The 15,192-nt window shown below is 37.6% G+C and overlaps 1 protein-coding gene across 1 annotated transcript in view; it reads left to right on the plus strand.

Moving 5' to 3' along the window:
- Positions 1-14,193, plus strand: part of LOC128172331 (uncharacterized) — a 19,363-nt gene extending 5,170 nt beyond the window's left edge. The window contains exons 4-17 of the mRNA XM_052838121.1: positions 188-264; positions 775-922; positions 2,086-3,758; positions 5,119-5,343; positions 5,699-6,151; positions 6,475-6,575; positions 7,390-7,561; positions 8,576-8,708; positions 9,061-9,144; positions 9,574-9,659; positions 10,253-10,465; positions 11,078-11,234; positions 11,569-11,743; positions 12,384-14,193. Of these exons, the coding sequence (XP_052694081.1) occupies positions 188-264; positions 775-922; positions 2,086-3,758; positions 5,119-5,343; positions 5,699-6,151; positions 6,475-6,575; positions 7,390-7,561; positions 8,576-8,708; positions 9,061-9,144; positions 9,574-9,659; positions 10,253-10,465; positions 11,078-11,234; positions 11,569-11,743; positions 12,384-12,795 (4,109 nt within the window). The 3' untranslated portion in view covers positions 12,796-14,193. The remainder of the gene's footprint in view (positions 1-187; positions 265-774; positions 923-2,085; positions 3,759-5,118; positions 5,344-5,698; positions 6,152-6,474; positions 6,576-7,389; positions 7,562-8,575; positions 8,709-9,060; positions 9,145-9,573; positions 9,660-10,252; positions 10,466-11,077; positions 11,235-11,568; positions 11,744-12,383) is intronic.
- Positions 14,194-15,192: the final 999 nt, after the last annotated feature.

Consider the following 15,192-nt stretch of genomic DNA (forward strand, 5'->3'; position numbering starts at 1 on the left):
ATGAGAGTTGTAGGAAAATGTCTGAATAATTTTCTTGTGTCAAGTGATTACACAGAATGATTAAACAAATTGTTATTGTATAAATTTGGTACACATGCCTCCCCCATCCCGCACTCCCATATTATTTGTACATGCATTATCTCATGTCTGAAACTAATCTGTATATTTTTCTCTCTATAAAACGTAGTGAAAGGAGGTTCCCCTACTAAGGGAGATAAATCCAAGATTGTCTGGGAAGTAGTGGAACAGCAGTTTGAAGCCTTGGTGAGTGTGCTAGTGAATATTATATATAGTGGTGTAGTAAGAGAGATAACTCTCATACCTGTATACATGTACACTGTATAACATTAATGCCAAAAACTTTGTCTCTTTTGGACCGTGAAATAAGAAAAAATTGTTGAAAAGTTAAATAATATATTATGTACAAAACGGTTGAGCTCGAAATGCATGCAAGTAGGAAAAAAAAACCTAAATGTGAGCTTTGATGATTTGAATCCACAGGTTTTTGGGGTTTTTTTTTACCTTTTTTGACTGATAATTCTCATACTTGTACATGTATGTAACATTTATGCCATATATCTGTATTTAATCAAGGCTAAAGTTTGACTCTATAATAAGACAAATTATCAAAATGTCAAATCCAATACTTTGGAACTAAATGTTTGAACTAATATAATGATCCTTTCAAAAACGTGTGCTCTGATGATTTGACATTCATTGAATCTTCCGTGAGAATGTAAGTCACTGTGTTTTACCATTGTTGACCGTGTGTAGGTGAAGTCGCTGCTGGACTTGGGGGTGGAGACCGTGATACTGACCAGTCACATGACCAAGGACACAGGGTTCTGTGGATCACCCCGGGGGATACAGTTTCTGAAGGACAACCCCAAACTGGGACAGTACTTCACAGCTTACTGTGCCGGTTAGTAGCAGGGCTGTACTTTATCAAACTTTTACAGTTTTAGTGCTGAAACGAATGTTCGAATATTCGCGAATGAATAGTAAATTTCTAATATTCGAATGTATATTTAGCATTCGAATATTCGATCACATGTTAAACACCCATATCAAGCATTGTAAACTAAGCAGCATCGTGTTATTTCATTTTTCTCGGAACGAAAGTAAAGACAAAGCCATCTATGACTGCCATGCTTGGTAGAGTCTATTACTTAACCCAGTAATAGACTCTTCCGCCATGCTTGTTTACCTTGAAAGTAAAAGCAGGGTTTACATCGAACGGAGACAAACATTCTGGATTTTTCAATTCATGTCAGACGCTGAGGAAAAAAATTGCTTAACTGTTTGAACGAGTGTGAGCTACAGAGAGTTAATATCGAAAATTACATCGAAAGTTTTTTCTAAAAGATACCTTGATATAATTAGGTTTTTTTTTTAAATAAACAGAACATTTCCGGAGTTATGAGCATTATCAGTTTTCTGTTTAATACTATATCAAACATGGCGGAAATGGTTGGACTGACTTACGAAGTTACGTATCGGTCTCATCCAGGAGTCAGGACTGCAGTATATTATTAAAGAAGTAATAAATCTTTTGATTGTAGTTGATGGAAATTTAAAAATCAGTATATTATTATTTGCTTAAAAATTAAATGTGCACCAAATTCAATGGATACTCATGTCAACTTCGAACTGACATGTTTAAGCAGTCTACACATACACCCACTTCGTAATACAAACTATCATATATGCTTATTACATTGTCTATGACGTCTACGAATATTCGAATACTAATCGAATAGTACTCACGAATATTCGAATACTGATTTATGGTATTTGTTTCAGCACTATACAGTTTTCTCTTTCTTTTTTTTTTTTTGCAAGACTTTCATGCACATGACGTGTTATTGAGAAATATTGAAATTAACGCTGCTATTGTCTATCAAATGTGTGTGTTAAAAGTACTTCTATTTATAAATAAAGAATAATTGACAATTTTTGCTTGAATGCAATTCAGTTATGAAGTTTTTTTGTCAAGTTTTTTTTTCCTTCAAGATATGGAATTTTAATTTGATGTGCTTTAAGCAAATGGGTATACATTATACAAGTATCATTTCTTATTTTTAGGTAATGACTTAAAGAAAGCACAAGTTCCAGAGAAGTCAGTCCTGACAAGCTGGTTTTCACTTTTCAACGAAGAAAACAAAGAAGAAGAGGAAGGAGAAGATGAAGATGATGATGCGGAAGAGGAAGAAGAGAAACCTGTGGAAGCCACACCCCAGAAAAGGGGGCGGGGCAGACCTCGACTGACCCCTAAACCCACACCAAGCCAGGATACCCCTAGTCAGGAAACGCCGGCCAAGTCAGACGAACCACCAAAACGAGGCAGGGGACGACCCAAGAAAAACCCTGACGATGCTGCCACGCCTGTCAGGAAGAAGGAAGCTGCTACACCCAAAGCTAGTAAAGAAGTGGGCGATAAAACTGCCGTGGAGAGTCCTGCTGAATCTGGAAAGACCCGGCGTGGAACGAGGGTGACGGACCTGAGGACCAAGCTGGATACAACGGTGGAAGAATCACCCGGTGGAGAAAGGAAATCCGCGCGGAAGAAGACTGTGTTCACGTGTGAGGAGTGTAAGGAGACATTTCAGATGGAATACCTGTTACTGGTTCACAAGAAGAGGTGCAAAAGAGAGTCTCTTTTGATGTCGCCCCCAAAATCAACAAGGAAGACGCCAGCAAAAACTAGTCCGCAGAAAAAAGCTGGGTCAGCCTCAAAGACAGCTCCTGTTGCCAAAGCTGGGGAGGGAAATCAGGGTAAGGAACCTGAAGGATCTGAAGAAGTAGGTCTATTGCCTGGGACAACAAGCACTGTGGTATTGTCAGGAACGTCTGCTATACTGATTACAGAGAGTATGGCAGACGTGTTACAGGAAGGAATAGTGGCAGCAGAGGCTTTGATGGAACAGGGTGCAGAAGTGGAGCAAAGTGAAGGGACTTTGGTACAAAGTGGAGAGAATGTGGAACAGGGTGGAGAGAATGTGGAACAGGGTGGAGAGAATGTGGAGTTAGACCAGGGAAAATCAGAGGAAGGAGGTGGAGGAGGAGATGGATCTCAGACAGACAAATCTATGAACGCTGAAGTCAAAGACGAGGAACATGAGGAAGAGATGGAAGAGGAGGAAGATGCCGAGGAGGATGATGGCGGGGAGTGGAGGCCTACTCACTCGGACTCTCCACCAGCCAAGCGGCGAAGGGGGCGAGGACCCAGCAGAAGGGCACTGGCGATGATTCAGGATGATGAAGACGATGAAGACTACAAGGGATCAAAGAGAAAGAGGAAGATTCTACTCAACATGAAACAGGCCATCAAAGTCTTAAACTTGACCCCTAAACGAAAGGTCGATCCCGAGACCGTTGTTGCTACAACTAATGAAGTTATTGAGACAATGGATGCAGCAACTATTTTGAATTCCCTTGGAGTGGAAGAAGAGAACCCACCAACGGAGGCCCAACAGGAAGTCCCTGCGGAGGGAGAACAGGTCAACGAAGCCTCGAGTCAGCTGCCACAGAATGAAAACCAAGCAGGGCAGGAAAATGGGGACCAGCCAATGGAGGGAGAGGAAACGAAAGTGAAAGAAGAGATTCAAGAGAAGACTCCGCTGAAGGTCGTGTTGGAGTCGGTGCCGTCGGACGAGGAGAGAGAGTTATCGGAGGCTGATTATCTGGACGTGGCGGAGATAGAGAAAATGGTGGACTTGACCTCATCGGACTGCGCCATCTGTGGAATGCATTTCAAGGTCAGTTCTGTCTTCCTGATTTATGAGTTTGGTTTTATTATCAAAATTGCTTGCCAAGAACTCCGTTAATGTTTGATTTGTTCAATATGGTTGTTGGCAATGCATCGTTACAGTTGTTGTAATAAAAGGGATACAAACTGTTGAAAAAAAAATTCATTTAAGCATTGAATCATTACCTTAAATCATTATTTTATGAAAAATATAGTCTCATAACTGCAGCGGTGTGTGCATACAAATTGAGTAACGCGCGCTAGCAGTTATGAGACTATATCTTTCAAAAAATAATGATTTAAGGTAACTCCGTACCTAAAAAATCATGGGTTCAAAGTTAAAAACTTAGCTTTTTTTAACTTATTGGACTTGAATTTCATCAAAAAATAAATAAATAATATGTATCCATACTTTTTAAGATGTAAGGTAAAGAAAACCAAAGGCTGAAATTATCATCTGAAAATCACACTTTTTTGTGTTTAAAAATTAAATATAAGTGGATGGATACTTGTTTGTCTATTTACATTTTATTGCTTACTATGCCAGAAAACTAAAATTAATTTAAAAAAAAGAAAAAATTGCTTACATTAGAAAAATTATAGCATTTAGATATATCACTTAGAGAAAAGTATAAAAGAGTTATTTCCCTTTGTCATTATTGAATTATGTAGAATATTAGGTCGAAAAACGCTTATTAAATATCTCCAAGTAAACAATGATTTGAGTTTTTGATGTGCACCTATGATAACATAGAAATTACAAATCTACTTGCAAGAATTTTAATGAATTCGTGGTTTATGTAAAATGTATGACGTCACAGGAGGGTAGATTTACTTTAATGCTTATATTTACATTTTTAAAACTTTTTGCCTTGTCTGCAAATGTGATTTATTCGTCAAAATTTCTGCTTTATCTTAAGTAAGTTCAAATTAATGGAAGAGCCACTGTAACAGCCTCAAGCGTGAACTTTGAGTCTCGCTTGTGACTTTGCATTTTACAGCGTTCAACGTTTGTGATGTCATAATAAAACTAGTTGTTCTAACCTTTGAGTACCCTGCGTGTGTTACAGTCTTATAACTGCAGTATCTTTTCACACACTTTACATGCAAATAATATTTGGAATGTAAATATTTCATTTTAAATTGCCAGTTCTGTATTGATGAATATTAAAGATGATAATAAAATAACTATAATACATGACAAAGTAACAGTAAATGAAATGTTGAATCCCAGTTTTGTATAGACCCATTTGGTGGACAAATGTACAGTACCGGAACATGAAATATTATCTATTTTGATACAAAATCTGTGAAAGAAGTTAATATTTTCAAGTTGAGATAAAGAGTGTTTCCTATTTGCCATGTTCTAGGACCCCAAGTATATGAGGAAGCACCTGATCACCCACTCGGGCCAGAAGAACTATGGCTGCAGCGTGTGTAAGAGGAAGTACATGCGACGCTACGACCTCCACCAACACCTGATCAGGATGCACGGCTGGATCAAGCTGGGGCGGGGCCAGGTCGTCGAGTCCGTGGACGAAAACTACGAGCCTCCACCCACTCCACTGATGGAGACAAAGCCCATGGTAGACACGGTAAGTGTTTCAGGTTTTGTTTTGTAGAAAGGAAACATCAGAAGTTGTATGTACAGTTGTATATGTCGAATTATTACGTTTCTTTGTCACATCATCACTAATTCAAATTCTAAGAATCCCACACAAAGCTCATTTTAAGTAGAGATTGAATTTTTCTTGATTGTATTTTGAAACTTATGAACTTATGTTATAATTGTGTGTGTTTTTTTACCATGATTAACTGACATCTGAGTAAACAAAGTCCCAAAGAGTATGAAAATTGGTTTACAGTATGTTTGTCTCTGTTCAAACTTTGTCGGTAAGAATAAGTTGAATTCAGTCTATTCTATTTATAACTATTGCCTCTTTATGACAGGAGGGGCATGAGGAGGACAGTCAGGACAGCTCAATGACGGGCGACATCCTGGAGGAGGGTGAGGTCCGCGACATTGGCATGAAGAACGACTCGTTCGACGCCAGTCTGATGGACCCCGACCACGTCATCTACGACAATCGCCACAAGATGGTGGGCGACCACAAATGCCAGTTCTGCCCTATCACTGCCAACTCGTTGCTCGAGCTCGACGTACATCTCGAGGCCGAGCACTACATGCATGACCCGTTTCCGTGTCGCTTCTGTCCAACACGGTTCGATAAGTACACGAAGCTCCAGCGACACGTCACGGCGACGCACCCGGGGAAGAGGTTTGGGTGTAGTGTGTGCGGCAAGCTGTTCAAGTATTACTACACCATGAAGGAGCATGAGAAGATACACACGGAGGAGAAGGCCTGGCTCTGTGACTTCTGTGGCAAGGGATTCTCCCTACAGGTAAAACCTATCCATGTCTTTATAGGCAAACATTAAGGATATGTCTGTTTAAAGTTGCCAAACTTCTTTTTGAAGGGTGGTCCCTCAAAATAATCATATTTTTTTAATTTTGGCGTAAGAAATATTTTTGTTTTTTTGCTGCCCATCTTCTGTGGCAAGAGATATTTTTTGAGGTAAAATAAATAACAGATTCTATAGCTCAGCATAAAAAATATGCTTGTTTTTAATTGTTTGAACTTATAACGTATCAATTTGTTGGGTTTCCTGGGGTTGAAATTTATTATGAGGTCTGCATTATGTATTTTACAATTTGTGTGTTGTAGAAGTATCTAATTAAACACAAGGAGAGACATGAGGCCATTCCTGTGGATGAGAGCGGGAGTCACAAGTGTAAATACTGCGACAAGAGCTTCACAGAGGTCAAGTAAGTGTAACAACTATAACAAAAATAACAGTGTTAATTCTGTGTAACAACAATAACAAAATAACAGTCAATTCTGTGTAACAACAATAACTGTTATTATGTAAATACTGCGACAAGAGCTTCACAGAGGTCAAGTAAGTGTAACAACTATAACAAAATAGTGTTAATTCTGTGTAACAACAATAACAGAAATAACAGTTACATCCTTGTAACAACAATAACCGTTACTGTGTAAATACTGCGACAAGAACCATAACAGAAATAACAGTTAATTCTGTGTAAGAACAATAACTGTTATTGTGTAAATACTGCGACAAGAGCTTCACAGAGGTCAAGTAAGTGTAACAACAATAACAAAATAGCAGTGTTAATTCTGTGTAACAACAAAAACAGAAATAACTGTTAATTCTGTGTAACAACAATATCTGTTATTGTGTAAATACAGTTAAAAAAGAGCTTCACAGAGGTCAAGTGAGTGTAACAACAATTACAAAAATAACAGTTAATTCTGTGTAACAACAATAACTGTTATTGTGTAAGTACTGTGACAAGGGCTTCACAAAGGTCAAGTAAGTTAATTATTGTATGTCTGTGGGGGTCGTAGGTAGAATTTGAAATACAGATGGTAAAAAGGGTAAATGTAAGACAACTTTATAAATGTTAATATTTAACATTTACAGATCATAACAAAATATCATTATATTAAATGTTTACTTTTTAAAGATCATTGATTTGCTGTGACCTTTGTTAGATCAGGTTGAAATAATTAGACTTTTGTATGGTCAGGTTATATCATGTAACATCTGTTGTTCAGGTTGTATCAGATTCACATGCGGAGCCACACAGAGGTTCCAGACCGCGTCCACCAGTGTACCATGTGTCCGAAGCGGTTCTTCAAGATCACCCACCTGAAGCGTCACGTGATGACCCATACAAAGATCAGGATGTACGAGTGTATGGAGTGTCCCAAGTCCTACAAAGACAAGGTGAGGGGGTATAATGTCAGGAGTGTCCCAAGTCCTACAAAGACAAGGTGAGGGGGCTCAATATACACAGACAGGCTACACTGTATCAAATAACACTATGTCACAATGTCAGCAGTGTCCCAAGTGCTACAAAGACAAAGTAATGGACAGACTTCACTGTATGTAATGCTGTAACAATGTACAATAAAGACAAGGTTAGAGACAGTTATGGACAGACTTCACTGTATGTAATGCTGTAACAATGTGCTATAAAGACAAGGTTAGAGACAGTTATGGACAGACTTCACTGTATGTAATGCTGTAACAATGTGCTATAAAGACAAGGTTAGAGTCCTAATATTTACATTAGCTCTATCTTTAACAAACCAATTATTTTAATCTCAATTGTGAAAGAGTAAAATCGAACACTGGTATTTAATTCATCTTGGATTAATGAGCACTGTGTACTGTTTTATGGATTCGTATTGTTAAAACACAAAGTTCAAACTTGTCAAGTTAGGCCACATAAAATTAATTTTTACATTCTCATCCATGCCTGCCCCTCTGAAAATGGCTTGCCCCGATGCTTTTTATTTTGTTTTTTAATAATAATTATGGGAAAAAAAAGTTGGGCTCTGTATGCAAAAAAATCAAAACATTTTACCAGGTAATGGCTGCATAAACATGTGGACAACTGTGTGATTCCAGTCATGTTTGTTATTATAAGGATACAAAGGCTTCATGCATTAACAGTTAAGTCGGAATGTAATGGAATTTAAAGATTATAACAGGGTTTGTGTACTCATATATATTAGCATTAACAATTTAAAAGATTAGAGCAGTTGTTAACTTGTTATTTCCAGAACACAAACAGTTAAAAAGGTATTTTTTAAGAAATGAAAAATAAGATTGGCTCTCCAGCCCGATATTTTTTGCAAATCAGGATGAGAATCTAAAAATTGATTTTACGTGGCCTTATCTTCCATGTTTAAATTTACAGGTCTTTATTTACCATTGCATGGAATTTTATTGTAGGACACTCTGAGGAAACACGTCAAGTTCTGCCACCCCCCAGAGGGGGACGAGTTGGAGGAGTTCCAGTGTGAGCACTGTGACAAGAAGTTCTACAACAAGGGTCACCTCAAGAGACACATGGTCAAACACACAGGTAAAACTGGGTCAAACAAACAGGTATTGGTAAAACCGTGTCACACCTGTAACCATACATACACAACCACATAGGAAATAGTGGGTCACTTCTGAAAGCATACATATATAGATAACCTCATAGGTAAAACTTGATTACACATGTTACCATCCAGGTAAAACTGGCCACAAGAAAAACAACACATAAGTAAAATCCAGTCACATGTGTAACACACAAAATCACAGGTAAAATTGGATCACATCTTACACAAAGGTCACATGATTGTACAATGAATTGCTATATGTATTACAAGTTAAAAACCATTAGGGATATTCATGTCTGAAGTCTGCAAGTTCTTCCTTTGTTGTTGTAGGAGAGAGACCCTTTGTTTGTCCACACTGTGCTAAAGGATTTGGAGAGAAGAAGAGTCTGGAAAACCACATCCGAATCCACACAGGTACAAAACTATAGAAAACATGAAATATAACATCCCAGACAAGTTCAAATGAAATTTTAATTTAGACCTAGTTATATTGCAATATGCCATGGAGTAACTGTGGTTGTAACAGGAGCCTGTAGGCTTTGGCAAACTTGCTGACATTTCTCCCAGGCCCATAAATCAGTATATCCTGACTTGAATTGTTAACTTTGCCTTGTTTCAGTGACTGTTGAATTACATCAGGTGATCAAGGTTTGGTTTCTTCTTTATGTCACTCAGGGACATGGAAAGAAATGTGGAAGTTCCACAAATTATTGAAACTATTGACCAAGTCTTATGTTTCTCAAACCAGTGAATATTGAACTGTCTTTCAAAATTGCTTGTGTGAGCTTATCATGCCACTAGTATTAAACACATTTTGATTTATTTGGTTTCTGTTTTCTCCAGGTGAGCGGCCATATGAGTGTAAGGACTGTGGCAAGCGCTTCATCCAGCTCTCCCATCTGAGGAGGCACAAATATCTCCACACACAGGTAAAATCTATTATTATACTTTCATGTTAAATACTGAAATCCGATTGGTTTAGACGCAGTTGATAATCCGTTCTATTACCCTTAGCGTTAGCAACACACTTAGCAACGGGTAACACAACGAATTGTTACATGCACGTAAATTATCGCGTCGGTTGACAATAGTTTCCTCGGGGTGTTAATTTCAACTGTTACCCTCCCAAACAGGCACTATCTATATAATGTGCACCTATCTGTGGAGATGCAAAACCTTTATTTTTACCTGTACAGTTAACACAGGGTATAGTTATACATCAGATCAGTCATGAGGAGGGTACAGAATTGGTCCATTATTGGTAAATCAAAAATGATTATAAACTTACATAAGTTGTATATATTACTGTATACAGGGAAATATTCACCACTGTTTTACTTACGCCCCCTTTGCCCTAGTTGTCAGCATGTGAATTTAAGATTGAGTGGTTTGTAACAATATGGAGTTATTTCTTTTACAACGACTGTGTCTCGATGAATTTAACACAGGGCAAAACTATTTAACAAGTGTAGAAGGGTGAAAATAACTGTATACAGAACACTGTATGTGATATGTTTTACAGATCCGCAATGAGGAGTGCACGGAGTGTGGTAAGCGGTTCTTTGAGAAGGCCGACCTCCAGAAACACAGTCGTGTCCACAGCAAGGAGCGACCGTTCAAGTGTGACCTCTGTCCCATGTCCTTCACCCAGCAGAACATCCTCAAGTGTCACCGGCGCCGACACACCGGCGAGAAACCCTACGTTTGCGATATCTGTGACCGCGCCTTCACTCAGGTCAGGGCAACATGCTTGTCTTTGATAATTTATGGTTGATCTTAAATGTGCTAGTAAAAACTTTTTCTAAGTCTTCAAATGATATGCCTTCACTCAGGTCAGGGCAAAAGTATGTAGATGATCATTTATTTGCTGTAAAAACTGTTTTTGTAAACTTTAAGATGATATAATTGCACCAAAGATGAAATATTTTGATGTTGATTTTAACAAGTTTATAGCGTAGGTTTAATTGAAAAAGTTTCTGAATGAACAAATATGCATGGAGTTTATTAGATTTAATTATGAACTTAACTTAGCGGAGGGTGCTATCCACCCAATAGAACCTAATTGAATACACCCATATTATGTTTACAGTATTCAGTGTTCCCTTAGATAGGACCTATACTCTGTAGTTCTGTAGATACATGAAGGCTTTAAACACTTCTGTTTGATGAATTCTATGCTAACAATGTTGCTGTACATAGATGGGAGTCATCTCTCTTCTTCCCTTAGATAGGGCCTATACTCTGTACAATAAAATGGTAGATACATGACCGCTTTAAACACTTCTGTTCAAGGATGTATTCTTTTTCTGTTTGATGAATTCTGTACTAACAATGCTCCTGTACACAGATGGGAGCCATGCAGTGTCACCGCCGGCTCCACACGGGGGAGCGGCCCTACAAGTGTAAGTTCTGTGGACTGGGATTTGTCAGCAAGGAGAGGATGAAGTTCCACACCTACATCCACACAGGACAGAATCCTCACATCTGTCATATCTGTGGCAAAGGTTAGAAACTAAATATACATACCTACATCCACACAGGGCAGAATTCTCACATCTGTCATATCTGTGGCAAAGGTTAGCAGCATAGCTATGTACACATAGACCAGTAGATTTATGCATGTGCTGAATTAGAAATCTTAAAATGATGTTGCCTTAGGCACAAAGAGACCTCCTTAAAGATGTGTGTTATTCTAGGAAGAAACTTTTATATCAATTTTATATTAAGGAATAAAACATTTCCTTTTTTCTCTTCATTACCATTGTCAAGTTTCCTTCTACATGTTACTCTGGGTACACTAATAAAATCTACATCATTTCAACTCTTTCTTTGATGCAGGATTCCGGCTGAAATTCAAGCTTCAGAGTCACCTTGACAATCACGACGGGATATACCGCCACCAGTGTGACTACTGCAGTAAGGGGTTCCTGGAGAAAGCCAAGCTGAACCGCCACATCAAACAGATCCACATGCAGGAGACCACGCCGGTCAGAACCACCAAGATATTGTCACTGTAAGTAATCACTGTATAGTAACTGTATATCTGTAGTGAATCAAACAGATCCACAGGAGACCACACTGTGAGCTAACACTGTTGTTTACTATAAATTTACATAGTAAGCTAACACTGTTATATATGATAAATTTACATAGTAAGCTAACACTGTTATATATAATAAATTTACATAGTAAGCTAACACTGTTATATATAATAAATTTACATTGTATTAATTGATTACTTTGGAATCCGCATTATTCGTTGGGGACCAATGTTTGTGGCTTTTTAACCCTTGCCCACAAAATTAAATACCCACAAACGTATACACAATCACACGATCATTTGTTTAATATTTATTGAAATGATGCTGACAAACCCACAAACATTGACCCCAATGAATAAAAATTATTCCACAGTAGATGTGTGTCCCCGTAAGATATCACTGTCCGACTTTACAGTAATGCATACTTGTCAAGAAAATAGTTGTGTAGCTGCAAGTTCTCAACATAGTACTTGTATGTGTTTAAAATAGTTCCATCAATGTACATGTAAGCTGTCATTACTCATCATCTTACTTAAAGGAAAATAAATAAATGTGAGGACAAATGTTTTGGTGCAATCTGAAACTGATCAGCCTATTTTTGTAATTTTCTAGAGAGGGTCCAAACATCCAGACGATAGAGGAGGACGGAGTGATCACGGTCATCCACACCCCGGCGTCCTCGGTCAGCGAGAACAACATCGTCCAGTACATCCCCGTGTCCACCGCGGAAGGTCACGACCACCAGGTCACTGAGGAGGTCGTGGAGACCCACGTCACGATTCCGTTTGAGATCAACAACGATGGCCAGCCGATGGAGACAAACTCTGCGGTGTCCACGATCCAGTTTGAGGCGGACGGGGAAGCCGCTCAGGCGACGGCGGCGAATCTCGCAGCGCTATACTCAGGGGAGGCCACTCACATCACTATGCCTTCCGACAGCATTATTTACCAGGGCGACGAGAATGGGGAGGAGGTTGTGTATGTGGTGATCCCCGAGGACAATCAGACCGTCATACTGTCCTGAGGACAGAATTAGAGGACAAGGTGGGAAGACAACAACTGTGGGAGGACAACAATGATGAGGATAACATTGTCTTGCATTTGATTCCTTGCTAAGGGACTCAAGCAATGAGGACAGTCTGTGAGGACAAGAACTTGTGTCAGGGCATATTTCTATATTTTGATTTCTTGTGTAGGGACAACATCTTGTGTAGGGACATTATCTTGTTTTAGAACAACCCTCAAGCAACATGAGCAATATGGACATCATTTTCATTAGTTATGTAGAACAAAATCTTGACGTGCAAGAAGATCATTTTCCTGCTTTTGGTTTTAAGGGTGGTGAAAAGAGTCCTCAAGCAAAGGTGGACAACATTTTGATTTATACTCTTGGTTGTAAGTTTCTTGGATGAAAAAAAGCATCATGTTGGGAGGGCAAATGAAAACAAATATTTAAAGTCATCAGTGTCTTGTAATTACAATCAAATTGTTGTCTTGAGTTAAAGCAGAATTCAAGTGGACATGAAGACTCTTCTTTTTATCACAATGTGCATTATTTTGATTTTTACCAGGATATTATTTAGAAGTACAATTTTAATGTAGGAGAATCTTTTTACATGTTATATGTTACAGATGTCCGTTGGTTCAAGCATGTAGATCTTCTAGTAATGTTGGTTGTTATGTATAGTGCAGTTAAAATGGTCCTTAGGGTGGAATAACACACCTGGAAATAGTCACTCAAATTAACAGTATTTTTTTCTTTACTATGAAAGATATAATGATAAATGATCTGTTCATATGTCAAATAAGCGAAAAATTTGCAGTTTTCGGATAAAAAATGAATATCTTAAAAATTCAATTCAGTAAGTATCAACAAAAGCCCCTGTGGAATTCAAACTTGGGATGTACGAATCACAAGCCCGACACTTTATCCACTCAGTTATGGAGCAAGTTGCTGTCAATAAAATTCTTTTAAGAAAACAAAATCTCATTTCGATCAGAGGTCAGCCATTTTATGATGATGTGTTATTCCACCTTAATTCTGAAATACATGTATTGTAAAAGAAAGTTATCAACACATCTAATGGAGTCATTTGAAAAAGGACATTTTTCACTCAGGGATAAAATGTAAAATTTTCTTTGAAAATAATAGATTTTTACTAATGTCCAGTGAAATAATAACAAGGGTTAATTTGATTCAAAAGATGTTTTTGCAATGCTTTTATCTTCCTATATATATAGTAGGCTCTTGTTCTAACACGTCTAATTTAATGAGCTTGAATAATGTTTGTTTTATAAACTTTACAAATTCATTTGGTATGTTTCACTGTTATACAAATTATGAATGCTGTTATCTCCTTAATATTATTGGTTGGACTTTTTTTTGAAGAAATAAATAAAATCTGTGAAAGATATTTTAGAAGAGTTTTGAATTGAAATTTGAAGAACTGTTCTGTGAGCAATGTCGCCCATGGACTTTTTGTTTCTACTTTGCATCAAATGAACGATCACTCTCATTTCTGAAAAGTACTCTGAATCAGTGTGCAGTGTTGAGAGGATCCCTACCAATACTGTAGATTCCTAATTAAATGCGAGGAATTAATTTCCGCGTAAAATTGCGAGTAGCAACTCTTGCGGATTTTAAAATCTCGCTTTTATTTTTTAGACAGTTTTGAACTATAGATAATTAATTATCAACAAAAAATTGCTGACCGCGATTTTATATTCTCGCGATTTGATACAAAACACCAGAATCGCAGAATTAAGTACTTGTGTAATATAAGGAATTTATAGTACTAGGATCAATAGCTGCCAAAGCTGTAATCACTGGGCTACTGAGACACAAATTGAAGAATTATTATCTGCGTAAAACTGCGAGAAGCATCCTCCGCGGATTAAAAAATCGCGTCATTATTTTCTGGGAGTTTAAAACTATTACAAATAATGAGAAAACTTCTACATTCGCGCTTTTATATTCTCGCGATTTGATAAAAACCAGCAGGATTCCGGAATTAAGTACTCGCATAATATAAGGAACTTACAGTTTATAAATATAAGTAGTAAGGAATCATTCTTTGAATATTATGAGGTGAATAATTTTCAGCAATTTTATAATTAGATAAGCAGACCCCTTCTGCGCCCCAGTTATTTGTCATTTTAATTTATTGGACTGTATCAGTATAGTACAAAATTGATACTTAGTGTTATCACAGGCAAAAACACTGATCAATGTGAATTGACATACTTAATATATTAATTCACACACTCTGTAACATTGTCCCTCGGTTTGATAGGAGAACTCTTAAAGCTACAGGAAGTCATAAGCATTCAGACTTAGATTTGAAAAAGTATTAATTTAAATTTATGCTTTAAATTGGAATATCCAACAATAAGTCAGGCTTGGTGATAAACACAGATAATT

This window comes from Crassostrea angulata, chromosome 2 (genome assembly GCF_025612915.1).
Source record: "Crassostrea angulata isolate pt1a10 chromosome 2, ASM2561291v2, whole genome shotgun sequence".
Taxonomy (NCBI): Eukaryota; Metazoa; Mollusca; class Bivalvia; order Ostreida; family Ostreidae; genus Magallana; species Magallana angulata.